At 36.3% G+C, this 26,627-nt stretch overlaps 1 protein-coding gene across 20 annotated transcripts in view; it reads left to right on the forward strand.

Moving 5' to 3' along the window:
- The window catches only part of IQCH (IQ motif containing H), a 214,043-nt gene that overhangs the window by 70,600 nt on the left and 116,816 nt on the right, over window positions 1-26,627 (forward strand). For 11 of the 20 annotated variants that reach the window (XM_072809304.1, XM_072809305.1, XM_072809308.1 and 8 more), the window contains 2 exons: window positions 12,650-12,729; window positions 14,729-14,767. The exons of 4 other annotated variants lie outside the window; for them this stretch is intronic. In XM_072809304.1, the coding sequence (XP_072665405.1) occupies window positions 12,650-12,729; window positions 14,729-14,767 (119 nt within the window). Of the gene's footprint in view, window positions 1-61; window positions 3,653-12,649; window positions 12,730-14,728; window positions 14,768-18,803; window positions 18,834-18,974; window positions 19,221-20,362; window positions 20,648-26,627 lie in introns of those variants that run through there. 5 more of the 20 variants (XM_072809318.1, XM_072809317.1, XM_072809319.1 and 2 more) reach the window with 5 other exon arrangements.

Below are 26,627 nucleotides of genomic sequence, written 5' to 3' on the forward strand. Positions count from 1 at the left end.
AAATAAGAGGATGAGGTGATCTGATTTATATTGTAATAAGATCATTCTGACTGCTTTACAGATAATGAATCATAGGGGAGGAAGCAAGAGTGGAAGCAAGAAGACTAGTTCAAGGCTATTTCTGTAAACTAGGTGAGAAATAACAGTGGATTTGAGGAGGTGTCAGAGGATATAAAGAGAAGTGAAAAAAGTTAGGTAGAATTTTGGAGGTGGAGCCATGATGACTGGCTGGTGGATAGGAGGGAAAGAGAGACATTAAGGATAAATATGTATAAATGTATGAATGAATTATGTATGAATGTGCCCCAATTTTGTATCCATTCTACTGTTGATGGGAATTTCATGGTTTATAGTATAGGGCCATTAGGAATAAAGTACTATGAACATTCTCATACTTGTCTTTCAATGCACATATATATGCATTTCTGCCGGAAACATATCAAAAAGTAGAATTGCTTCGTCATAGAGTATACATATGCTCAGATTTAATAGATATTGCCAAGTGATTTTCCAAGGTGGTTATGCTGATTTATTTTCCTACTAGCAGTACATGTGAATTCCAGATAATATATATCTTTCTCAACATTTTATTTCAGTTTTATTTCTTTTTAAATTTTAGCCATCCTGATGAGTTTGTCGTGGTATCTCTTTGTGGGTTTAATCTTCACTTCCCTGATGATGAATAAACTTGAGCAGTTTTTTTGGATAAGTGTATTCATCATTTGAGTATCCTCTTTTAAAAAGTGATTTAGGACTTTAACCTATTTTTTTAATGGATTTTCTTTCTTTTTCTTATAGAAACCATTTATACATTCTGGATTCTAATCTTTTATCAGTTGTATATATTGCAAATAATTTTTCCTAGTCTGTGGTTTGGCATTTCATTCTCCTACTGGTATCCTTTTATAATTGAATGTTTGACTTTGAGATCATTGTAGATTCACATGGAGTTGTAAGAAATAATATGGAGAGATCTCTTGCACTCTTAATAATAATGTATGGCAAAACTGTAGTGCAATATCGGCACAGCTAAGATATAGGATATTTTCTTCACCAGGAGAATACCTCATGTTGTCCTTTGATAGCCACACACACTCCTCTCCCACCCACACCCCTTCAACAATCCCTGCCAACAATAGTCTGCTCTCCATTTCTATAATTTGATCATTTCAAATATGTTAAATAAATGGATGCACGCAGTGTGTAACCTTTTGGAATTGGCTTTTGTCACTCAACATAATTCGTCCAGTTTGTTGCTTATATCAATGGTTTGTTTCTTGTTATTGCTGACTAGTACTCCATAATATGAGTGTAGTACTGATGTTAAACCATTCACTTATTGAAAGATATGATGTGGTTTGTTTCCTGTCTGGGGCTACTTTGAATAAAGCTGAATGTGAACCAGATTAATAGATTCATATCCAAATAACAGAGTATAAAAATGGGGGGAAATAGAAAATATACAGTTCAGAAACTTGACAAACCCTGCCTCAACCAAATGATCATGGTTAATATCACCAGTGATGCCATGTTGATAGCCTATGTCCTCTGATACGATGTGATAAAGAGGGTACTTCACCTCTGTGGTATTCTGCCGAAAACCCCATACCCTACTCTAACCATGAGAAAGATATCAGATAAATCCAAACTGAGAAAATTCTATAAAATATTGACTAATACTCCTTAAAACTATTAAGATCATGAAAAATAAGACTGAGAAACTGTCACAGACCAGAAGAGACTAAGAAGACATGATAGCTTAATACACTGTGATATCCTGTTCGATCTTGGAGCAGTAAAAGGACAGTGTAAAAACATAGTGATATCTGAATGAAGACTGGGATTTAGTTAATAGTAACATACAAATGATGGTTTCTTGTTTTGACAACTGTACTGTGGTAATGAAAGATATTAACATTAGGGGAAATTGAATGAGGGTGTACAGCAACTTTCCTGTACATCTAAAATTAGTCCAAATTTAAAGTTTGTTTTTTTTAAATATAAAAAATAAATGGTTGGAAAAGGCATCAATTAAATATAAATTTAAAATTAATAAAAAGGAGATAGACAGGAAAAGATACACCATGCAAAAAATAATCAAAAAAATCTAAATTGCCTCCATTAATATCAGATGAACAAGACACACTGGCAAGGATAAAGAGGGATATCAGTGATAAAAGGAACAATTCAGCAAAAAGAAATAACAATCCTAACTGTGTATGTACCTAACAATAGAGATTCAAAATACTTGAAGCAAAAATCAATAACAATATAGATGACTTGAACATTATCAACCTATTTTAACACATCTAAGGAATTAAAACAAATAGCAGAATGCTTGGTCATTCATTTCAAATGCACATAGACCATTCAGCAAAACAGACCATATTCTGGACCATAAAAAATATTTTAATGAACTTAAAGAACGTAAATTATACAAAATATGTTCTCTCACCATAACGTAGTTAAACCAGAAATGAATTAGAGAAAACTATCTCAAAAAATTCCCAAATACTTGCAAATTAAAGAACATACTTTTAAATAACCCATTGGTCAAAGTGGAAATTACAAGGATATTTAAAAATATTTTTAATTGAATGAAAAATAACACAACATATAAAAATTTATAGAATGCAACTAAAATAGTATTTATATAGAAAATTATAGCATTAGATATTTATATTTAAAAGTAAGATCTCAAATTAATTATCTAAGCCCCAACTTTAAGAAACTAGAAAAAGAAAAGCAAATTATACCAAAAGCAAGCAGAAAGAAATAATAGAAATGAAAATAAAAGGCAATGAAATTTAAAATAGATAAAAATAGAGAAATTTATTGAAACCAAAATATGTTTCTTGGAAAATATCAACAAAACTGGTAAACCTCTAGCCTAACAAAAGACTATCAAATATAAAAAGAGAGAAGGCACAAATAACCAATACCACAAATGAAAGGGAGACATCATAACAATTAATATAGACATTTACAGGATGATATGAGAACATAAATAGCTTTATGACCATAAACTGGAAAACTCAGACTAATTGAAAAACTCTTAAAAGACAGATATTATCGGGCAGCCCTGGTGGCCCAGCAGTTTAGTGCTGCCTTCGGCCCAGGATGTGATTCTGGAGACCCGGGATCGAGTCCCACATCGGTCTCCCTGCATGGAGCCTGCTTCTCCCTCTGCCTGTGTCTCTGCCTCTCCCTCTCTCTCTCTGTCTCTCATGAATAAATAAATAAAATCTTAAAAAAAAAAGACAGATACTATCAAAGCTCACTCAAGAAGAAACAGATGATCTAATTAGTCCTATATCTATTAAGGTAATTTAATTTGTACTTAAAACTTTCTAAGAAAGAAAACACTAGTTCCAGATGGCATCCCTGGTGAGTTCTACCAAACAATTAAGAAAGAAATATTGTCAATTCTACACAAATTCTTCTAGAAAATAGAATAAGAGAAAACACTCCTCAGACCATTTTTATGAAGTCAGCATCACCCTGATACCACAACCAGACAGCGACATTAGAAGACAAGAAAACCACACTCTGTTACTCTTCATGAAAAACAGATATAAAAATCCTCCACAAAAAAAAAATCCTCCACAAAAGATTAGCAAATTGAATCCCACAATATAAAAAAATAATAATATGCCATGACCATGTAGGGTTTATCCTAAGAATGCAAGATTGTTTCAACATTAAAAAAATCAATGTAAATCATCATATCAATAAACTGAAGAAGAACCATATCACCATCTCCATCTTAATACATAAAAAATAAAATTCAACATCCATTAAACAATAATACATTTTTTAAAGACTAAAGCAAACTAAAAATATAAGGGATCTTTCTCAGCCTGATATAAGGCATCTACAGCTGAAATCATACTTAATAGTGAGAGACCAACTGCTTTCACTATAAGATCGGGAACATGGCAAGAATGTCCACTCTTACCACAGCTATTCAACATTGTATGGAAGGTCCTAGCCAATACAATTAGTTAAAAAAAAGAAGAAAGAAAGAAAGAAAGAAAGAAAGAAAGAAAGAAAGAAAGAAAGAAAGAAAGAAAGAAAGAAGAAAAAAAAGAATAGAAAATAAAGAAATTAAACTCTCTTTTTTTATAAATAGAATGATTACTACATAGAAAATTTGAAATACAAAAAACAATAGAATAAATAAGAGTTTAGCATGGTTTCAGGATAACAGATTAATATGTAAAAATTAACTGAATTTCTATATAGTAGAAATGAACAATTGGAAATTGAATTTTAAAAAACAATGCCAGGGTGCCTGGCTGGCTCAGTCAAAAGAGCTCATGCAACTCTTGATCTCAGGGCCATGAATTTGAGCCCCACATTCAGTGTACACTCTACTTAAAACAACAACAACAACAAAAACAATGTCACTAAAATGATACAAAACAATTAAATACTTAGGAATAAAACAAAAAAAAATGTGTAAGATCTATATGCTAAAAACTCCAAAACGCTAATGAAAAAATTTTCAAATAAGACCTAAATAAATGGAAAGGTAATCCATGTTTATGAATTAGAAGACTCAATATTGTTATGTTAATCATCCCAAAGTTGTCTATAAACTCAATGCAATCCAAATCAAGATCAATAGAATTTTTTGTAGAAATTGACAAGCCAATTCTAAAATTTATATGGAAAAGCAAAGATGGTACAATAGCCAAAATAATTCTGAAAAAGGAGAGTATCATTGGAGAATTCATGTTATCTGAGTTAGTATAAAGTTATAATTATTAGGACAGTGTGGTAGTAGCAAAAGGATAAATACAGAGATCCATTGAGCAGAATAGAGAGTTCAGGAGTCAATCTATACATACACGGTCGATTGATTTTCAACAAGGACACAAAGGCAATTCAATGGAGAAAGGATAGTCTTTTCAATAAATGGTGCTGGAACGATGGAAGATAGATATATAGAGACATTTCACCCATACCATACACCATGTATAAAAGTTTACTCAAGATGGATCATAGAACTAAATGGAAAGTCTAAAACTAAGAACTTTTAGAAGAAAACAAAAGGGGGAAATTTTTGTTTCCTTGGATTAGTGAAAGATTTCTTAAATATCACAAATCCATAAGAGTAAAAAAATAGCATACTTCACCAAAATTTAAAACTTCTACTCTTTGAAAGACAATATTAAGAAAATGAAAAGAAAAGCTACAGACTGGGAATTCATATTTCAAAACATATTGAAATATATTAAATAATTTTTGTCCAGAAGATATAAAGAACTCTTGAAATTCAATAAGAAAACAAGCGACTCAATAACCTAACAGACAAAGGATTAGAACAAAAATGTTACCAAAGAAGATATATGATGGTAGATAAGTAAGTGAAAGCATGCTTAACATAATTAATTACTAGGGAAATACAAATTAAAACAAGTCTTAATATATTTAAGATAACTGAAATCATACCATGCATCTTTTCTAATCAGAATGGTATGAAACTAGAAATCAGTTATAAGAGAAAAACTGGAAAATTCACAAATATGTGCTGCTTAAACAACATGCTCCTGAACAATCAGTGGGTCAAGAAGAAATCAAAAGGCAGTAAAAAAAAAAAAATCTTGAGACAAAAATTGAAACACAACATCACCTATGGGATGCAAAAAAAAAAAAAAAAAAAAAAAACAGTTCTAAGAGAGAAGCTTAAGCAATAAACACCTACACTAAGGAAACAGAAAGATCTCAAATAAGCAACCTAACTTAACACCTTAAAAAACTAGAAAAAGAAGAATATACTAAGCTCAAGTTTATAAGGAAGTAAATAACAAAGATCAGAGTGGAAATAAACAGAGACTAGAAAGATAAAAGAAAATATCAATAAAATGAAGAGGTGGTTTTTTTGAAAAGATAAACAAAACTGACAAACCTCTAGCTAGACAAACTAAGAAAAAAAAGAGAAGGCTCAAATAAAATCAGAAATGAAAGTGGAGACATTACAAGTGATGATAATGCAGAAATACTAAGGATCATAAGAAATCACTATGAGTGGGGGTGCCTATGTGGCTCAGTTGGTTAAGTATCTGAGTTCGGCTTAGGTCATGATCTCAGGGTCCTGGGTTCCAGCTCCATACCCAGCTCTGTACTCAGTGGGGAGTCTGCTCCTCCCCTTCCCTCTCCTTTTGCCCCTCCCCCTACTCATGCTAGCTGTCTCTGTCTCTCAAATAAATAGTCTTTTAAAAAAAGACAAATTACTATGAACAATTATATACCGAGATTTAGATAGCTTAGAAGAAATGGATAGATTTCTAGAAACATAAACTTACAAAGTTTGAATCATGAAGAAATAGAAAATCTGAAGAGACCAATTACTAGTAAGGGGATTGAATGAATAATCAAAAACTTCCCCATAAAGAAAAGTCCAGGATCAGAAGGCTTCACTGGTAAATTCTATCAAGCATTTAAAGAAAAAATTTTGCCAATCCTTCTCAAATTCCTTAAAAACAAATAGAATAGGGGCATTTCCAGACTCATTTTGTAAGGCCAGCATTATCCTCAGACCAAAGCAGACAAGAAAAGAAAATTACAGGCCAACATTCCTGATAAACAAAGATTCAAAAAAATCATTAATAAAATATTAGCAAACTCATTTTACAACACATTTAAAGAACCATACACCATGATCAAGTGAGATTTATTCCTGGATACAAGGATGATTCAACATATGTAAATAAATAAAGGTAATATATCACATTAACAAAATGAAGGATAAAAATCATATGATCATCTCAATGGATACAGAAAAAGCATTTGACAAAATTCAGTATCCTTTCACAAGCAAAACTCTCAATAAATTGTATATAGAAGAAATTCACTTCAACATAATAAAAGCTAACATTATACTCAATGACAAAAAGCTATGTTTTTTCTCTAAGATCAGGAACAAGACAAGGATGTCCAGCCTTGCCATTTTTATTCAACATACTTCTAGAAGCCCTAGCCAGAGCAATAAGGCAAGAAAAAGAAATAAAAAACAGAAAGGAAGAAGTAAAATTATCTCTGCAAACGACATATTCTGTATAGAAAACCTTAAGGACACCACCAAAAAGTGCTTAGAAGTAATAAATGAGCTCAGTAAAGCTGTAGGATACAAAATCAACACAAAAATTAATTGCATTTCTATACACTAAAATGGAATTGTCAGAAAGAGAAATTAAAAAAATAATCTCCTTTACAATAGCATAAGTAAAATACTTAGGAATAAGTTTAACCAAGCAAATGAAAGACCTATATACTGAAAACTATAAAACACTGATGAAGGAAACTGAAGAGGACGCAAATAAATGGAAACATATTCCATGTTCATGAATTAGAAGAACTAATTTTGTTAAAAGGCTATACCACTCAAAGCAAACTATAGACTTGGTGCAACCCCTATTAAATTCCAATGGCATTTTTAAAATAAAAATAGAAGAAACAATCCTAATATTTATGTGGAACCACAAAAAACCCTAACTAGGGAAAACAATCTTGAAAAAGAAGAAAACTGGAGATACCACATTTCTTGATTCCAAACTATATTACAAAGCTTTGATAATCAAAACAGAATGGTAGTGGCATTAAAAACAGATACATAGATCAATAGAACAGAATAGAGAATCCAGAAATAAAACTATGTTTTTATGGTCAATTAATTACTGTTTCAACAAAGGATCCAAGAATATATAATGGGAAAAGGATAATTTCATCAGTAAATGGTATTGGGAAAACTGGACAGCAATGGTAAAAAGAATGAAACTGGACCACGATCTTGTATCATACACAAAAATTAATTCAAAATGGATTAAAGACCTCAACATAATTCCTGAAACCATAAAACTCCTAGAAGAAAGCACAGGGATAAGCTCAATGATTTTTTGAATTTGAAACGAAAAGCAAAGGCAACAAAAGCCAAAATAAAAAAGGAGCCTACATCAAACTAAAATGCTTCTGCATGGCAAAAGAAACCACCAACAAAATAAAAAGTTAGCTTTTGGAATGGGATAAAATATTTGCAACCCACAAATCCAATAAAGGGTTAATATACAAAATATATTAAGAAACTCCTACAACTCAATAGCCCAAAAACAAAACAAAACAAAACAAAAGAGCAAAACAAACAAAAAAAAACAAATAACCCAATTTAAAAATCAGAAAAGGACCTGAACAGACATTTTTCCAAAGAAGATGAACAAAGGGCCAACAGGGACATGCAAAGGTGCTCAACCTCATTAATCATCAGGGAAATGCAAATCACCACCACAATGAGCTATCGCCTCACACCTGTCAGAAGGGCTAGCATCAAAAAGACAAGAGAACAAAGACTAGCAGGTGGTGGAGAAAAGGGAATCATTGTGTACTGTTGGTGAAAATGTAAACTAGTAAAGCTACTAAGGGAAATAGTATGGAAGTTTCTCCGGAAATTAAAAATAGAACTACCATCTCATCAGCAATCCCACTTTGGGGTATAAAGGAAACAAAATCATTATCTCAAGAGATATCTGTACTCCCATGTTCACTGCAGCACTATTCATAATAGCTAAGTATGGACACTATTTACATGTCTGTAGATGGATGAATGGAAATGTGATACATACATACACACACACATATATAACACAAATATATATATAGAAATATATATTTATATATATAGTGTGTGTATATATATATATATATATATATATATATAGTGTTCATCTTTTAAAAAGAAGGAAATCCTGCCATTTGCAACAACATGGATGAATCTGGAGGGTGTTATGTTAAGTGAAATAAGCCAGTCAGAGAAAGACTAAATGCTGCATGGTATCTCTCATATTTGGAATTTTTTTAAAAGTTAAATTTATAGGAACAGTAGAAAAATGATTGCCAAGGACTGAGAGGTGGGTAGAGGTTGGTAAAAAGGGTATGAACTTTCAGCTATAAAATGAATAATGTCTGAAGATCTAATGTAAGGCATGGTGACTAGAGTCGATAATGATATATTGCATAATTGACACTTGCTAAGAGAGTAGAACTTAAATGTTCCATTAATTTAAAAAAAAGATAAGTGAGATGATGGATGTGTTAATTAACTAGATGGGAGGGAATCCTTCCATTCTACATACATATATCAACCCCCGCAATGTACACTCTAAATATATTATAGTTTTTATATGTCAATTATATGTCAGTTATACCTCAATAAAACTGAAATTTAAAAATAGAGAGGGCACAAATAATATTAAAATGAAAAAAGATACATAGAATTTTTTAGAAATAGTATGATAGGTCTATGCCAATATGTATTTTTTTCAATGAAAGGAGGATAATTGCCAAAATTAACTCAAGAGAAAGTATAAAACTTAAAGAAAACAATACCATTAGATTATTTGAATTGGTGGTCAAAAATATATCTCTGTCTTAAACAACACATGTGGATGTGTGCACACATATACGTACACAAAAATATACCAGAGGAAAAAGGGCCTCAGGCCTTTGATAGACGACTTTTACCAACCTAAAAGATCAGTGATCCTTGCCTTAAACCATTCCATAGAAAAAGAAAAGCTTGCCAAGTGATTTTATGAAGCTATTACTTTGGTATCAAAACTGGATGAGGATAGTGCCAAAAAAAAAAAAAAAAAGTTCGATCTCAGGAACACAGAGGCAAATATTCTAAATAAAAGTTAGCTTTTTAACCTTCATTGTGATAAGGAAGAATGTGAGGAAAAGTCAACATTAGAAAAATCAAACAAGACCTCTGAGCAGATTGGAAGTATGAGAGGATTTTCAGACCCTGATGACTGCCTTCAACGAAAACCCCAGAGCCAACAATATTCTTACTAGGCAAACTTGGGAAGCATTCTATCTTTCCATGAAAAGCAGAGACGGTTCCAGAGTGACCACAGCTGCCACCGTCCTTGAGGCTCTGGTACACACAATAAGACAAAGAATGGAATGGAGACAAGGTGGTGGGGGAGAAAGGGGCATCAGCCAGGAACATATGGGACTGCAAATATCAGAAAACCTAACCACCAGTGGCTTAAACAATGAGGAGTTCATTTGTTTCACATGTAAGAATTCAGGATGTAGGCAGTGTAGGGCCGGTGGTACTCATCAAAAGAATCGGAATAGCTCTCTTTCTGCTTTATCTTCTTTGGATGTTTGATTTCAGCCTCATGCTTGCCACTTCATGGCTATAACGCCTCCTGCAGATTTGGGTCTTAATGTACATATTCAGTGCAGGAAGGGGGGAAAAAGTGGTACCAGTCTCTTCCCAGAAACCCCTGGATGGACTTCCCCTTACAGCTCACCGGTCATGTGGTTACTGTGAGCTAGAAGAAAGTCTGGGAAAGTCAATGTCTAGGGATAGGATTAGGGTTAGGGTTAGGATTTGGGATATATATATATAAATTCTTAGTATTGTAAGTTATGCCTGGTACAACCCGTTCATGAAAATTCTTTGTTGGATATTAAATATATTTACTATTTGGGCCATACTCACTCTAAAACATTTGTTGTATATCTAAAATTAAAATTTAACTGTGTGTCCTCTAAAAGATTTTTTTTTTTTTTTTTTTTTTTGCTAAATCTGGCATCCCTAGGAGCTGGGCATATTGGGGGAAAAATGAGGTTCTAAAATTAGCAAGAAAGAAGGACTATTGGGCAGGTACATATCAGTAACTACCATAGAAACATACAGGTTTATCCAGAAAGACAAGATCTTTTTCCCTGGACATTAACTCTGGCAAAGCTCATCATACAGATTTTTCCAGAAGGAAAACTGAGTAGCAAATTATAGGCAGTATCTTATGATGCAATTTTGGTGAAGACATAGATACATTTTTCAAATGCATGTGTCCCTTAAAATTTAAGGCTACATGCAGTTATAATTCAGTAACAGAATTTCTGCAGGTAACCAAGAAAAACTTTTTAAAATTTTTAGATATACCATTAACTGTGGATCACTCATATGAAATTACAAATATTTTAGATCTTTATCTACCAGATTTCATTAAAAATTTACTGAAATTCTTTTTTAAATTATGCCTATTTAAAAACTTGGCAGCTGCTGTTTTGTTTCAACATGAAAACCTAACCATAATCTCACTTCTCTGTAGGAACCTGATAATTTAACCAAAAGTAAACCGAGCCTGCAGACAATAGGAATAACAGGATTTATGGGTGAATCAGTGGATTTCAGGCAGCCCAAGTGCAGGATATGGACTGGCTTTCAGAAGTGGGAGGGCATAGTCCAAGGGAACAACACAACAGGAGAGCATAGAGGTCAAGGCAACACTTGTAGGCTTAAAATGGAGTCTTCAAACACTAGCCACATGCCAGTCTCAGGGAAGGTGATGGGTAGTTTCACAGTCAGGGAGGCTCCCAGGAAGCCAAGAAAACTGAAAACCAGGTCAAACCGGGTTGGTCAGAGGCAACCAACAAATGTCTTCCATGGAGATGAATTTTAGTGATTAGACTCTGGAATTCCTGCTACTTTTTAAGAGATGGCTGAAGAGATTGCTTGCAGCCAACTTGAGGCAATGTGAAAGAGCCCAGAACTCAAGGTGGGATTCCAAATTGTGTACTGATGTGCTGTATTTATGTGTGTATATATATATATATATGTATGTATATATATACTATATAATAAATACTGATGTGCTGATCAGTATTTGCCCATTCTTACAAATGGGCAGATGTTGTTCTAAAATAGACAGAAAGGGGTTTGGACTAAGGGAGTTGAAGAAGCCTCACTCCTTTGACTCAATTAACTATATACATAAATTATTTTTAATTTTCTTTCTTGGAAGGAATAGTGTAAGGATTTTCTCCCCTGAGAATGTCAGACTTGAACTATTTGTAAAAGGCTGATGGATTTGCTGCCAGGCAACAGGAGAGATGTGATTTCTCTCCAAAGTAGCAGGTAGGCCTACCCACCTATGGACCAGATCTCTAAACGTTGTTGCTTCAAGACTTAATTTCAAAAATGGTATTTATTCTCTTTTCACTTGTATTATTTCCCCCAAGGCATTTAAATTCTTCAGAATTGTCTTTTTTACTGGCCACACAGTACAATAGTCCATCATATATAGTTATATTAACTTCCTTATTAAATGAACTTGGGAATATGGTTCCTTGAAGAAATCTTATAGCAAAACATTTTTTAAAGATTTTATTTATTTATTTGGGGGGCACAGATAGGGGGAGGGGCAGAGGGAAAGGGACAAGCAGACTCCTCACTGAGCGTGATGCCCAACACAGGGCTCAATCCCAGGACCCTGAGATCGTGACCTGAGCAGAAGGCAGAGGCTTAACCAACTGAGCCACCAGGTGCCCCACAAAACATTTTTATGTGACAAATATTACTTTCTAATATGCCTGGTTTTAAAATGTGCCTTTTCAACTGAGCAGTGTGCACAAAAGGAGCTGACCTTATACTCTAATGGAACAGTTGCCCTCTCATTCTTCTTGCTTTGCTTTTGAAGTCAATGATCACAAATGTTTGATTGAATTGATACAGGCCAGACTATAGTGAACAGTGACAGAGCCACTTGACTTTCAAGTGGCAAACCCAATAGCATCCACCCAGTGACTCAGCCTTTTTCTGGAAGAGGTAACATTGCACCACCTCCATCCACAGCCCCTTTCACTATACCTCAGAAACCACAGCTGATTCCAGTGGAAGCAACGAAGTTCTCTCCCAAGAAACGAAGATCACAGGTATTCATGCTTCTTTTTTTAAAAAAAGATTTTTAATTTATTTATGTGGGGGAGAGAGAGAGAGAGAACACAAGTGTGAGGGGACAGGGGCAGAGGGAGAAGCAGGCTCCCACGCTGAGTAGGGAGCCTGATGTGGGGCTCAATCCTAGGACCCCGAGATCATAACCTGAGCCAAAGGCACTTAACTGACTGAGCCACTCAGGTGCCCCTCATGCTTCTAATTAACAGAAGCAAATTATTTCCAATATTCTCAGTGAGATGTTTGGTAATATACACATATTATAGAATTGTACCATTCACATAGAAATAAATACTATTTTGGTTGCTGGGATGCATTTGATTTTAAAGGGGGATAAGTACATACCATGGCATTGTCTACAAGGTATTAAAAAATTCAATCATGCCACATGTCACATTGTAAGATTAACTAAAAGTGCCAATCTGTACCCCTAGCTGGTCAAGAGTCCAGGAATCCGGAATACAATAGCTCTTGCTTTATATCCATATCCATGTTGCGTAGGGTATGGTCTTATGAGGTTTTACTTTACTTCATTTATCTTTAAGCATAGAATAGAAAGCAAGTGCTCCAGTTTTGCACAAATATCCTAATGAGGAAAGGGAAGAAATTCTGTATTCTCTAACATTAGGACCTCACGGTTCAACATAATTAATCCTCATGGAGATTTTCTGGGTTTAAAGGTGCTGGACTTTTGAAGCTTGCTTTCTTATGTTTATGAGCCACAGAGTTGTGATAATTGAAACTTTTCACTACAAAAAGGAGACAGCTGGCAGTGTCTTTTTCTGGGCTTACCCTATGTGGTCATATTTACAGCTGCTCCCATTTAAAAAAAAAAAAGGCAAGGAAGAGAAATGCAAGAGTGGCAGAGAAGAAATGAATCGTACTGTCTCCACATCGTAGACTGTTACCTGCTCTTCCCAGACCTTCAACGTAATGTCCAAATCTTCCTTAAGATGCCTTCCCAGTATTTGCAGCGCTGGTGGGCTGTGTCCCCTTAAGAGATTTCCAAGCTGTTTATGTAGCAGCGTGTCATGTGACTCCCCAGTTGCCATGGCAAATATTTGTGTTTCATGAAAAATGTGGGTAAAAAAAAAAAAAAAAAATCAATGTAAATGGCCAAATCCCTAGACAGACAGGCCTTCAGGCTAGTGTTTGGCCTGCACCACGATTGTTTCAAATTCAGCTGTTTCACAGGCTGTGCGAAGGCCACGGGCTAATGTGCATAATGGGAATAGGCAGGGGCACCTGTTTTGATTCTCACCATGTTTGAGCTCTCAAGCCCCACAGTGTTAGACAACAGATCTACAGGTAATACAGACATGACGAGGTTTTGTGCGGTAATCGACCTTTCTCAGAAGAAAAAAAATTGTTTTGATAATGACACTTTTCGGAGTGCTAATTAGTCCTGCCTTTAATTTCCTCTCTGTTGACTTCACAAAGCTTTCCCCTACTGCTGGAGCAGTAATATTTAAAGACTCTTTCCTGTGGTCCCAAACTGGTATATTTCTGAATTGACTCTTCAGTGGTAAATGTAATTATTCATACACTCTGTGAAGAGCATCCTAGCATGGAAATTAAAAGGCTAACAGAAACACTGACAGAGCCAGAGCAGACCTTGGATCCGCATCCACCACCGGGCGGTGTGGTGCCACATGGAGAAGCCCTTTCTTGGAAATACTTCTTTAAGGGTCCCCTAGAAGCAGGACTTGGCATCTGACTGTAGTTGTTTTTGTAAATATTTACTTTGTCAAACTCTCTCTTCCAATCAAACAGGGCTCTTGGCAAGCAACGCAGCATTGTCTGGGGTGGGAAAGGTCTTTCTAATTATTAGCTCCTGCTTGCATAGAAAGAGGGAACAGGCTGGCCCAGCGGGGGGAGCCAGGGGAAGGAGGCGGAGGGAGGCTCTGTGCTTCTATTTGTTTTGTAAAATTGCCCACGAGAGTCATTTTGATTTCAACTGTGTCTCATTCTTCATTGTAGGGGAAAGGCAAAAGGTCAAGAGGACATCATGATAGGAAGGTCTGTAATTTGTGTGACTAGTTGAAATTTGGGGTTTGTCACCTGATGTCCCTTCCTTTGGCTGCAGGGCAAAAGTATGGGAGGCGGGTTGACAGCTGGAGACTGCAACAAAAGTTCTTTTGCTCTTTGTTTATAAAAGAAATTAGATCATGTATTTAGAAAAAATAAATAAATAAAGGTTTATTTAAAGTGAAAAACCTCCCCTCCCCAACCCCCACCCATTAAGTTAGGACTGAATTACTTCTCAGGCTTCAATCCAGAAAAGTGATTTAGCATACTCGAAATGTGGCTGAATCACAATGGTCTTCACCCTCAGTCTATGATTCTCATTTTTAAAAAATCGACTTAAAAATAAATAAAATGAAAAAATAATAAATAAATAAAATGTGAAAAAAATTCCCTTGTCCCCCTGCATGTGCTGGCATGTGTGCATGGGTGTGTATGTGTGCATTCATACACACGTGCACATGCACACACACTGCATATATGAGGTGATTAGTAAGGGTATAGGATTTAGAATTAAGCTACCTAAAACCAATACGGTAACCAAAACTTTGGGAGAATGAAATAATTCCCACAAACACAAGTACATGCCAGTAAGGAACATTCCCCTGGGCCATGAGTGAGTAATAAAAGTTCTAAACTTGAAGCAGGAAAGAGCTGGATTCTTCTCTTACTAATAGAGGAATTTTGAGCAAGTCACTTAAATTCTCAGTGCCTCACTTCCTCCTCTGACAAATGGGGATAATAACTCTTTTCTCATAGGTTTGCTATGTTTGTGCTGTCAATGTGTGTGGAAGTGCTTTGGCATTATAAAGCACCTGTTAACAGAATTCACTGGCTTATTTTTAGGCCTCCCTTCTAGGCCTCCCTTCCTTTGGGGATCTTATCATAAGGAATTTCAGAGGGAGCTTAGCCTCCCGTTTTTAAGGAAAAAGAGCCCACCTTTTAGGTCTCGTATTTCTGCAGAGCTGTGACAGGACAGAGCTGTATTTACAGCTGTATGTACAGCATACAGTCCTTCCAAACCTAGACCAATCAGTCCTGGATACACTAATCAATGAAATCAGAACCTTCCCTCCAGCTTCCCTTGATTTCTTGCTATGAGGAAATTGTGAGCTGGCTCCTACACTTTAAAAATAGGATATGGTTTAAGAACACTAGGTATAAAAAAAAAAAAAAAAAAAAAAGAACACTAGGTATGATGTATCTGGAATATTTATAGTGGCGGACATTGATCGAGCATGTTCTTAGAATATGGAGCTAAGCATCTTCCACACCCACTGAATGTTCACAGCAGCCCTAGAACCTCTGTAGTGTTATTGTCCCCAACCCCACATAGTTGGTAAAAGGGTATGGAGGATCCAGGTGAAAGAACGAGGCTCCAGAGTCTACCCTCCTACACACAAGGTTATGAACTCTTCCACATGCACTAGTTTTCCAAATGTTACTACTGCTATGATTATAACTACCACAACCACAACCACTACCACTACCACTACCACTACCACTACCACTACCACTACGACTAGCACTTACGCATATCATGTGCTTACTCTGGTCCATGGATTGGCTCACTTCGTTTGACAACATCTCTCTGCAGTAGGTACTATTATTATTCCCATTTTCCTGGAAGGACCCAAATACGGAGAAGTTAAGGTCATCCACCTAGTAAGTGACAGAGCCAGCATACAGAACTGGGCTATGTGGCTGCCAGAGTCCTAAAGCCTTAGAGATATTTTAAACTTTCCATCATTTTTGGTGGAAATCTTTCTAAAAGATTTCCCTATCTCTGCTTTCCTACTGTAATCTAACATTTTCTCTCCCCGGCATCATGTATGCAGAGAACCCATTTCTGGTCATTTTTCATTTGCTTCCTTCACTCTCAGGACAGTGTTTGTCACCTCTGCTGTCACGTCTGCTTTCATTGGCTCTGACTTTCAGGAGCCCTTCCTGTCTTCTAGATCATTAACCAAGTAACCAAGACTCAAGAAGTGAAAGGATAATGTTGAGTCAGTCAGGTTTTGCACAAGGATCCAAGGAATAACATAATAAGCAGGGGTAGACTTTGTAATTATGGCAAGAAATCTGAGGCCTTTATTTTCAGGGCTTTAGTTCAAATGTTTAAAGTTGCTGAAATTGCCTCTCTCAGCAAATACATCTTTTTATTATCTCAAGTCAGGCATGTTAACAACTATGTCAATATCCACTTAATTTCAATTAATATTTCGAAAATAAAAAAAATCTCTTGTGGGTAAAACAAGCAAACATATTTATTGGATGTAAGGGTCCAGGTTAAATTCATGAGTGTGTTTACTTCTGGAAATTGGAGAGGGAAAAGAATGAGCTAAAAAGAGATAGGGGATTTCAGTTGTACCTTATGTGCTGTTTTTTTTATAAAATTTCAAAATATATATAAATATACAAATAATTTAAATACATCTAACTTTTATTATAAACACATAAAATATAGTATTATTTTTAAATGTAAAAGATTTAAATATATTTTTTGTCTTCCTTGCTTCATATATATATATCATATATACATTATATATATCCTGTATTATCTAATGTTATCTAATGCATCCTCATGTAGAGTCCCCTGATTTAAACTGCTGGACTTTTATTGTTTGCTTTCTTACATTTATGAGCCATAGACAGATATATATATATATATATATATATATATATATATATATATATAGCAGGAAATAATATATATATATATAGCAGGAAATAATATCTATATTATAATATATAAATAATATTATATTTATTTTATAATAATATAATAATATAATATATTTAAAATTATAAATAATATCTATATTATATATACATATGTATATTACATGTTTATACATATGTATATATAATATAGAGAGAGCAAGCAAAGAAGAGAAAATATTAACATGTGCCCATGGTAGCTTTTTTATATGATTCTCTATACTTTTCTGCATTTTCAAAACTTTTTCCAAATTAAAGAAGAAAAAAACAAAATTCTACTTTGTAAGACATATCTCTGCTGTAAAATCTACTTTGGTACAGAAAGAATAGGTTTGGGTGATAACCTTTTAATATCAATTTTGAGGTCTTGCTTTTCTTAGTCATTGTTATATTGTTACTTTCTTTAATATTTCCCCAGTGTATACTCTCAATCCTTATGTTAAAAATTGTGATTTTACAGATGAGTCCGTTGAACTATTTTTTTAAGATTTTATTTATTTATTCATGAGAGACACAGAGAGAGAGACAGAGACATAGGTAGAGTGAGAAGCAGGCTCCCTGCGGGCAGCCCGACGCAGGATTCAGTCTCAGGACCCTGGGATGATGACCTGAGCCAAAGGTAGACAACAACTGAGCTACCCAGGCACCCCTAGTTGAACTATTTTAATCAGGTAACATGTATGACAGGGATACTGCCCTTGTACAATCTCATTTTCCCAATCTGTATAATGCGGGGATTAGACCAGCTTGGGTTTTTTTAGAAAAATTCCATAGTCCCTACAACGCTCACTCCAAGACCCCCAAGAAAAGGAAAAAAGCCAAAGTTCCCAGTAGGCAGGACTCTAGACCCCTCACACCCACAGCAGCTATGTTAATTGTGTCTATCTTTACCATTAGATTGTACTGTTTCTGAGCAAAGTGTTCCAAGTTTGAAAATACATACTTTGAAAACCTTACCAGGCAGTATCTAGCAGCAGCATTTAGTTTCAATGTGACCCATCTACTCAAGGGAATAAGCCCACTTCTTTTTAAATTTTTATTGAAGTATAATTAGCACAAAGCCTACAATATAACGATTCAATAATGTGCACTCATCACAAATGCTCATCACAAGTGTATCCTTAATCCTCTTCACCTATTTCACCCAACCTCCCCAAACCTCCCCTCTGGAAACTGCAAGTTTGTTCTCTGTATTTAAGAGTCTGGTTTTTTTGTTTTTCTCTTTTTTCTTTGTTCATTTGTTTTGTTTCTTAAATTCTACATACAAATGAAATATGGTATTGATCTTTCTCTGACTTATTTCACTTAGCATTATACTCTCTAGATCTGTACACATTATTGCAAATGGCAAGATCTCATTCTTTTTTATGGTCGAGTAATATCCCATTACACACACACACACATACACACACACACGGAACATCTTTCTTTCTTTTTTTTTTTGTTTTTTGTTTTGTTTTTTGTTTTTTATTTATGATAGGCACGCAGTGAGAGAGAGAGAGAGGCAGAGACACAGGCAGAGGGAGAAGCTGGCTCCATGCACCGGGAGCCCGACGTGGGACTCGATCCCGGGTCTCCAGGATCGCGCCCTGGGCCAAAGGCAGGCGCCAAACCGCTGCGCCACCCAGGGATCCCACAGAACATCTTTCTATATCCATTCATCTATGGATGGACACTTGGGCTGCTTCCATACCTTGACTATTGTAAATAATGTTGCTATCAATACAGGGAGCATATTTTTAAGCTGTGTCTTTGTTTTCTTTGGGTAAATACCCAGCAGTGGAATTACTGGATCATATAGTAATTATATTTTTTAATTTTTTGAGGAAATTCCATACGGTTTTCCATTGTGGCTGCAACAGTCTGCATTCCCACCAGCAATGCAAGAGGGTTCTTTTTTCTCCACATCCTCACCAACCTTGCTATTTCTTGTGGTGTTGATTTAAGCCATTCTGACAGGTGTGAGGTGATATCTCATTGTGGTTCTTATTTGCATTTCCCTGATGATCAGTGATGTTGAACATTGTTGCATGTGTCTATGGGCCATCTGTATGTCTTCTAGAAGAAAACAGAGGCAGTAATTTCTTTGACACTGGCTGTAGAAAAATTTTTCTAGATCTGTCTCCTCTAGCAAGGGAAACAAAAACAAAATTAAACTACTGTGACTACAAAAAAAATAAAAAGCTTGGGACACCTGGGTGGCTCATCGATTAAGCACCTTCCTTTGGCTCAGGGCGTGATCCTGGAGTCCCGGGATCGAGTCCCACATTGGGCTTCCTGCATGGAGCCTGCTTCTCCCTCTGCCTGTGTCTCTGCCTCTTTCTCTGTGTCTCTCATGAATACATAAATAAAATCTTTTTAAAAAATAAAATAAAATAATAAAAAGCTTTTGCACATCAAAGAAAACCATCAACAAAACAGAAAGGCAACCTACTGAATGGGAGAAAATAATTGTGAATTACATATCCAATAAGGGGTTAGTATGCAAAATATATAAAGAACTTACAAAACTCAACATCAAAAAACTGCAAATAATCCAATTTAAAAATGGGCAGAGGACATGAATAGACATTTTTCCAAATCAGCATACTTCTTTTTTTAAATTTTTTAAATTTATTTATGATAGTCACACACAGAGAGAGAGGCAGAGACATAGGCAGAGGGAGAAGCAGGCTCCATGCACTGGGAGCCCGACGTGGGATTCGATCCGGGGTCTCCAGGATCACACCCTGGGCCAAAGGCAGGCGCTAAATCGCTGCGCCACCCAGGGATCCCCAAATCAGCATACTTCTTGAAGAGCACACAGTGCCTCCCCGATGGGGTTTGTGCCCAGCACAATGCAGTCTCCTTTTTTGTCTTGTTTTAAAGGGTCACAGAGAGGGCAGGTGGCACTTTGGCAAGAATTGGAGTTCTACAACCTGAAGATACAAGATGAGATTCAGAAGGAAGTCTAGGACTGCTCTTTCCTCTTTTACATTCACTTTCCCTCCTTAAACCTCACTTAATTTACCCTCTTAATGGAAGAAAAGGAAAAAGAAAATTCAAAAACAGAAACAAAACCTGTGGCATCCTTTAAAAGCATTTGTTTTTTCTAATTCACTAGCAACTGCCACCCTCACCTATTGCATGACATGACCTTTCAAAGTGAATTAAAGTCATACAGCTTTATATGCAAAGTAATATTTTGTCTTGTAAGAAGTAATTGAGAAAAAAATACTTATAAAATTGTCTTTATTTCTCTTCATGGCATCTAAGTGTCTACTTCTATTGCATGGGACTAACAATTTTACTTATATATACCAGGGAAAAAGGTTATCAATAAGCCACAAAATAATCTTAATTTTTTTACCTTATCTTTTTTATTCATCAAACTATGACCTGATCCTTCATAGAAAATTTGGAAGTTTCATAAAAGAGGGAAAAAAATGCCTAAATATGAAAAAAAAAAGTCGTATAATACCATATCCCTTTGGCATTATTTAAACTTTGGCATGGTCCTCTGCTGTTTTCATACAGTATAGTCAACTGTGATCCATCTCTTTTCTTCTAATAATTTATCATAAGCCTTTATATATATGACTTAAAAGTCTTCATAAAACATTTTTAATGGCTATTATACTGTTGTTTGATATTAAATTATAAATATCAGATTATTAATAACTATTCTAATTATTGATAATTAAATCATTTCCTGTTGCAAATAAAACTACCGTGAACATCTTTCATATTTGTACATAAATCTTTGTATTTAAGCTACTTCCTAGCAGAATTCCTTAGTCAAGGGATAGACATTTTCAGTAGTCTATTAGTGCTTCAAAACTCAAGGTATGAGTTTGCAAATAACTTGTATGATTATAGAACAGTTTTGTGCTGTAAACCCAGCCCAAGTGTCTATGAGCTTCATTCATACATTTATTCATTCAACTAATCTTCATTGACCTTTAACCTTGTACCAAGTATTATACAAGACTTTGAAGATGTAGCAGTGAACAAAACAAACCAAGTGTTTGGCCTCTTGGAACTTATATTCTAGTGAGGAAGGCAGATATTTAATATAAGAGTCAGAGAGTAATAGGTGCTATGAATTAAAATAAAACAGAATCCATATGTAGGTTTAGAGAAGTTGACAAGGTGGAGTGTTTTAAGAATTTTGCAAGTATTTCTTAGCCATCTGGGATCAACAGACTTGCTATTCACACATTTTCCTCAGGAAAACTGTAAAGTCAAGCTTTACTTTGGTGATAACAGAGATCCTTTTGGAGGCTCACTTTTCTTCCTTTACCCATGGAGAAAATGATGATGTGTCTTTTCTCAGAAATCTAGGAATCCAGGCTTCTTTTCACTCCCTACCTTCTGGGTACCCTGTGCCTATCCCAGGCAAATTCCACCCATAATTCATAATTGTCCCAAGTGGTCCTTCACTATGTCGCATTCCCTCAGAAAATATTATAAAGGTAGGAGAAAAGATAAAACCAATGCAGCACTAAAATGAGATAGGTCTCTAGAAAAGGAAGTTTTACATCTGGCTGAAAATATATCCCATCTCTTAAAAGAGAAAAAAACCTTCCGGATTTTGTTCTGTTTGATCTTCAACCAGAATTTGATCCAATGATTGTTTTTGTTCCAGAAGAATACATCAGGGAGGGGGGATTTTTTTTTCCTCCTCAGAAAGTGTTCAGAATTCAGGAAGACTCATTTGAATAAAGATACCTTTCAAAGCAATTGCAGAAATTATCCCTAGAAAATTGCTGTTGATCTGAGTGGCCTTCACACAATTCTCTTTCTTTATAGGTCTCTGCTCAGTGAGTTCTCTATTTTTGCCTTTTATCCTCTTTATAAAGCTTAGAGATTCTGACCCTCACTTCTAATTGATGCTTATGGCTTAAATGCAGTTTCTATGTCCTATGAACTGAGAACTATTTTGTTGATTTGTATACCCTGAAATACTGGAATATCAATCACTCTTTGGGTTTCTCTACCCATGAGCACCTTTACATGTAGTTGGTATAAACAGCTATTCCTCTACTCCGATGTATAAGTTTCTAGAAAAAGCTTCCTATTTAAAAAAAGAGAAAGGGGGGAGGGGAAGTCCCCAGGTCTTTTTCATGGTAGATGGGGTGATGTTTGGATATGTTTGCCTTTGATTTGATGGTTCTGCTAGCTCCAGATGTTTATTAAACAATACATATCATTTAATAAGGGGTAACACTTTAATCAGAGACACACAGGGTGTCAAAATCAGAAGTACCCTGAATGATCCCCTAATGGAAACTAATACCACATGGGAGAAGTGACTTCCTAAAGCCATGTAGTAAGGTGGTAATAGCCTAGATCCTAAGTCTTCTCACTTCAAATCCATCACCTTCCTACCATGCCATGGTTCATTAGCATGTTCATAGGGGTTAGTTTAACAGACTGCTTTCCAAATAAGAAAGAAACAGCAGGTCAGGGCCAGGTTGGCTCTGATGTAGGTGGTGGTAAAAGGAAAGTTGAATGAGCAGAGCACAGCTTGGTAAGAGGCCATGTAGGGAGTTCTGGACAGTTAGAGCTGTGGGCATGGATGGTATAGGTATAGGGGAAGGGCAGCCAGCTATGTGATCTTGGGTAAATCACTTAACCTCTCTGTTTCCTATCTATGGTGATAATCACATGGACTGGGACGCCCGGGTGGCTCAGCGGTTGAGCGTTTGCCTTTGGCTTAGGGCGTGATCCTGGGGTCCGGGATTGAGTCCACATCAGGCTCCTTGCAGGGAGCCTGCTTCTCCCTCTTCCTATGCCTCTGCCTCTCTCTGTGTGTCTTTCATGAATAAATAAATAAAATCTTTCTTTAAAAATCACATGGACTGGATAATCACATGTACTGTGAAAGGTTCCTTACACATGTTATGATCTTCACAGCAATTCTGCAGGGATTCCTTATTTTTAGAAATGAGAAACATTTAAGTTTAGAGAGGATGTTATCTTAGCTTAGACTCCCATAGCAAATACCATAGGCTGGGTGGCATAAACACATTTATTTCTCATGGTACTGGAGGCTGGAAGTGCAAGATCAGGATGCCAGGATGGTTGGGTTCTGGTGAGGGCCCTTTTCCTGGTGTGCGAGCAGCTACCTTCTTGCTGTATCTTCACATGATAGAGAGATCATCTGTCTTGTGTCTCTTCTTATAAGGGCACTAATCTCATCAGGAAGCCTCCACTCTTGTGACCTACTTCTCAAGGGCCCTACCTCCAAATACCATCACATCAAGGACCTGGCTTCAACATATGAATGTTGTGGGGACACAAAATTTCAATCCATAGCAGTTGATAACTTGTCCAAGAGTACGTAGCAGACAATGGCAGAGCCTGGACTTGAACTCAGGTTAGTCAGACTTCAGGGCCAAGGCTCATTTCCCTAAGCCCATAGTAGCCTGTTGAAAAAAAAGGCAAGGCCAGTGACCTTCAAGATCTGCCATGCTCTAAATTCAGTACCATAATTCTGCTGAATCCCTAAATTCTCCTTAGGTCAGCTGCTCTCTCTCTGAATATTGTTTATAACTTTCAAATAATACTAGCCATCTGACATAATTATATCTGTTCTGTTTAAAACTTAACACATTTCAGACCCTTGATAAATATTAAAGAGCACACTAGACAAGTGACATCCCTGGCTTTCAGGGAGTAATGAACATTCCATCTCTAAGGGTCATTTCTCTCATACTCTGAATCTAAGCACTCAGAGCCATAATGATCAAGAGGAATTTATTCTTTTTCACACAACAGAATTGCCAAAGCTAGCTACTAACAGGTATGTCTGAGTATTTGAGAAAGTGAACATCAGCTTACAGTTTCAAAAGCAATTTATTATGTCTTTCTAGGCAAATCCTTCTCTAAAAATGATACCCATGTTGGATTATCCCAAATACTTGCTAATTTGCCACCAGGATATCTTGATTATATCTAATTTAGGGATCCTCAGCTATGGTCTAATACTATATCCACATGCTATCGACATGTGTGAGAAGAACATTTCTCATAAAGACATTCAACTTAGAAATACACACATACCCTCATTCCCAGAGTTTTACTTTATGGCAGTTATTTCCAAAGTTTAGGAGGTAATACTGGGCCTATCATTTTTGTTTCACACCTGTGACTTTATTGACATATGTAATCATCATCCTGCCTTCCTGTTTTTTTGTTTTGTTTTAAATTTAGAATTTTTCCTAAATAACTGCTCCAGAAATGCTCAAAATTACCTAATTAGTAGTAACACTTTGCAAATGACATAGAGCATTTCTCAGCTAGTTGATTCAGTTAGTTAGAGCAGGATGTTAATAATTAGGCCATGGCCACAGGTTTGGGCTCTGGCAAAGCTGTGGCCAGGGTCTCAGGAAGGACCAGAGGAGAATGTGGATAGCAGGACAGAGAGCCATCCCCACTAGAAGGAAAACTATGTTGCTATTGGGTCAGTAACATCACATTGGGAGGACAGCATATCTTAATAAAAAAAAAAAAAAAAGGTGGAAGGGAGGGAGATAGGAAGGAAAGAATAGAAGGAAGGAATCGAAAGAAGGAAGGTAGGAGGAGGGAAAAAAGGCAGGCAGCAAATAATTGTAGACAAGTTCATGGAGATAAATAGTAAAGGAAGAATAACAGGAGGAACCAAAATCTGAAGCACGGCATGACCTTTAATCAGGGCTCTTATTCCTAGCAGGCTGTGAAGCAGCTTTGTCTTTACCTGCTCAATGGATCCTACAATGCTGATGCACTGCTTTAATTTGGGAAGGCTTTCTCTTGAGAGACATGTCTTTTCCAGCTCTAAGTGTGAAGTGCTCCCAAGTGTGGCATTCTCTGTGACAGATGTACTACAGTTATGCTTTAGCTGACTCCAAACCCATAGCTTCCCTGTGCCTGAGTGGTCTATTTGATGTCCAAGAGTGTGTTTCCTTGAGAACAGGTCTTTACTGGAATATCATCCAAGAAGGTAGGGAGGTATAATCCCTTTGTTCTAAAACAGCCACTGTCAAACTCTGGAACCCCATTCCTATACCAGTGCTCTTCTTTCCAAAGGTCTTAAAGGCATTTGCTGCTTTACATAGATACCCTAGGCCTATGCCTTTGGGAGGCACTGCCTGAGAGAGACTTAAGAATCCTCTTCTTTTGGGATCCCTGGGTGGCGCAGTGGTTTGGCGCCTGCCTTTGGCCCAGGGCGCGATCCTGGAGACCCGGGATCGAATCCCACGTCGGGCTCCTGGTGCATGGAGCCTGCTTCTCCCTCTGCCTGTGTCTCTGTCTCTCTCTCTCTCTCTCTCCCTCTGTGACTATCATAAATAAATTTTAAAAAATAAAAAAAAAGAATCCTCTTCTTTCAAAATCTTCTCCCAAGGTTGCTCCATTTTCATATGAGTCTCTGTAAGGATAAGGAACTTCAAAACTGTTTTCATATTTCCAAGGAAACCTGATTCCCCAGCAAACCTCTCGTCCAGAGCTGCGCTTCTTATAAAAGTCTCAAGCTCTTGGCAACAGGATCAAACACATGACTGGCAGGACCAGCCAGTTGCATACATGTCCATCTGTGATGACTGCACGTGTCTGTTTCTCACTCATGAAGCCTGGTCATTCTACTCTGAATTCTAACCTTCCCATCATCAGACTCCATTCTTGGAAGAAGGCAGAAATGTAGCCACAGGCCATTTCTGTTGGAACATGTGCCACTTGTCTTCCACTAGGAGTTGTGGCTCCTCCTGCCTGCACTTATGTCTGCTACAGGAGCCATTATTTCTCCAGCTCTCTCTTGCCCATCCAAGAGGAAGGAATTGGTCTTCATCCACCAAACAGTTTGCATCCTCTTTTGGTACCTTGAGAAGATCAGAAAGGGCTAGAGTCTTGGCAAGAAGGCTTTTTCCATCATTCCTATGCCTATAACACTCGAGTTAAAAGTATACAAAAGCTCACTGCTGTTTAAGTCTGCCTCTAAAGGAAATCCCCCCACCCCCCGGACTAATGCTTGCTTTTCAGCATTTTTACTTGAGATGACAGTCTAACTATTTCACTGCCTAGAACCTGAGAAAAGAAAAAGAATTTGAAGGTTTTCTTTATTTTAAAAATACTGTGTTTGCTTAATGTTTAATAATAAATCATCTCTCAGCTT

Source organism: Canis lupus, chromosome 32, assembly GCF_048164855.1.
Source record: "Canis lupus baileyi chromosome 32, mCanLup2.hap1, whole genome shotgun sequence".
Lineage (NCBI taxonomy): Eukaryota > Metazoa > Chordata > Mammalia > Carnivora > Canidae > Canis > Canis lupus.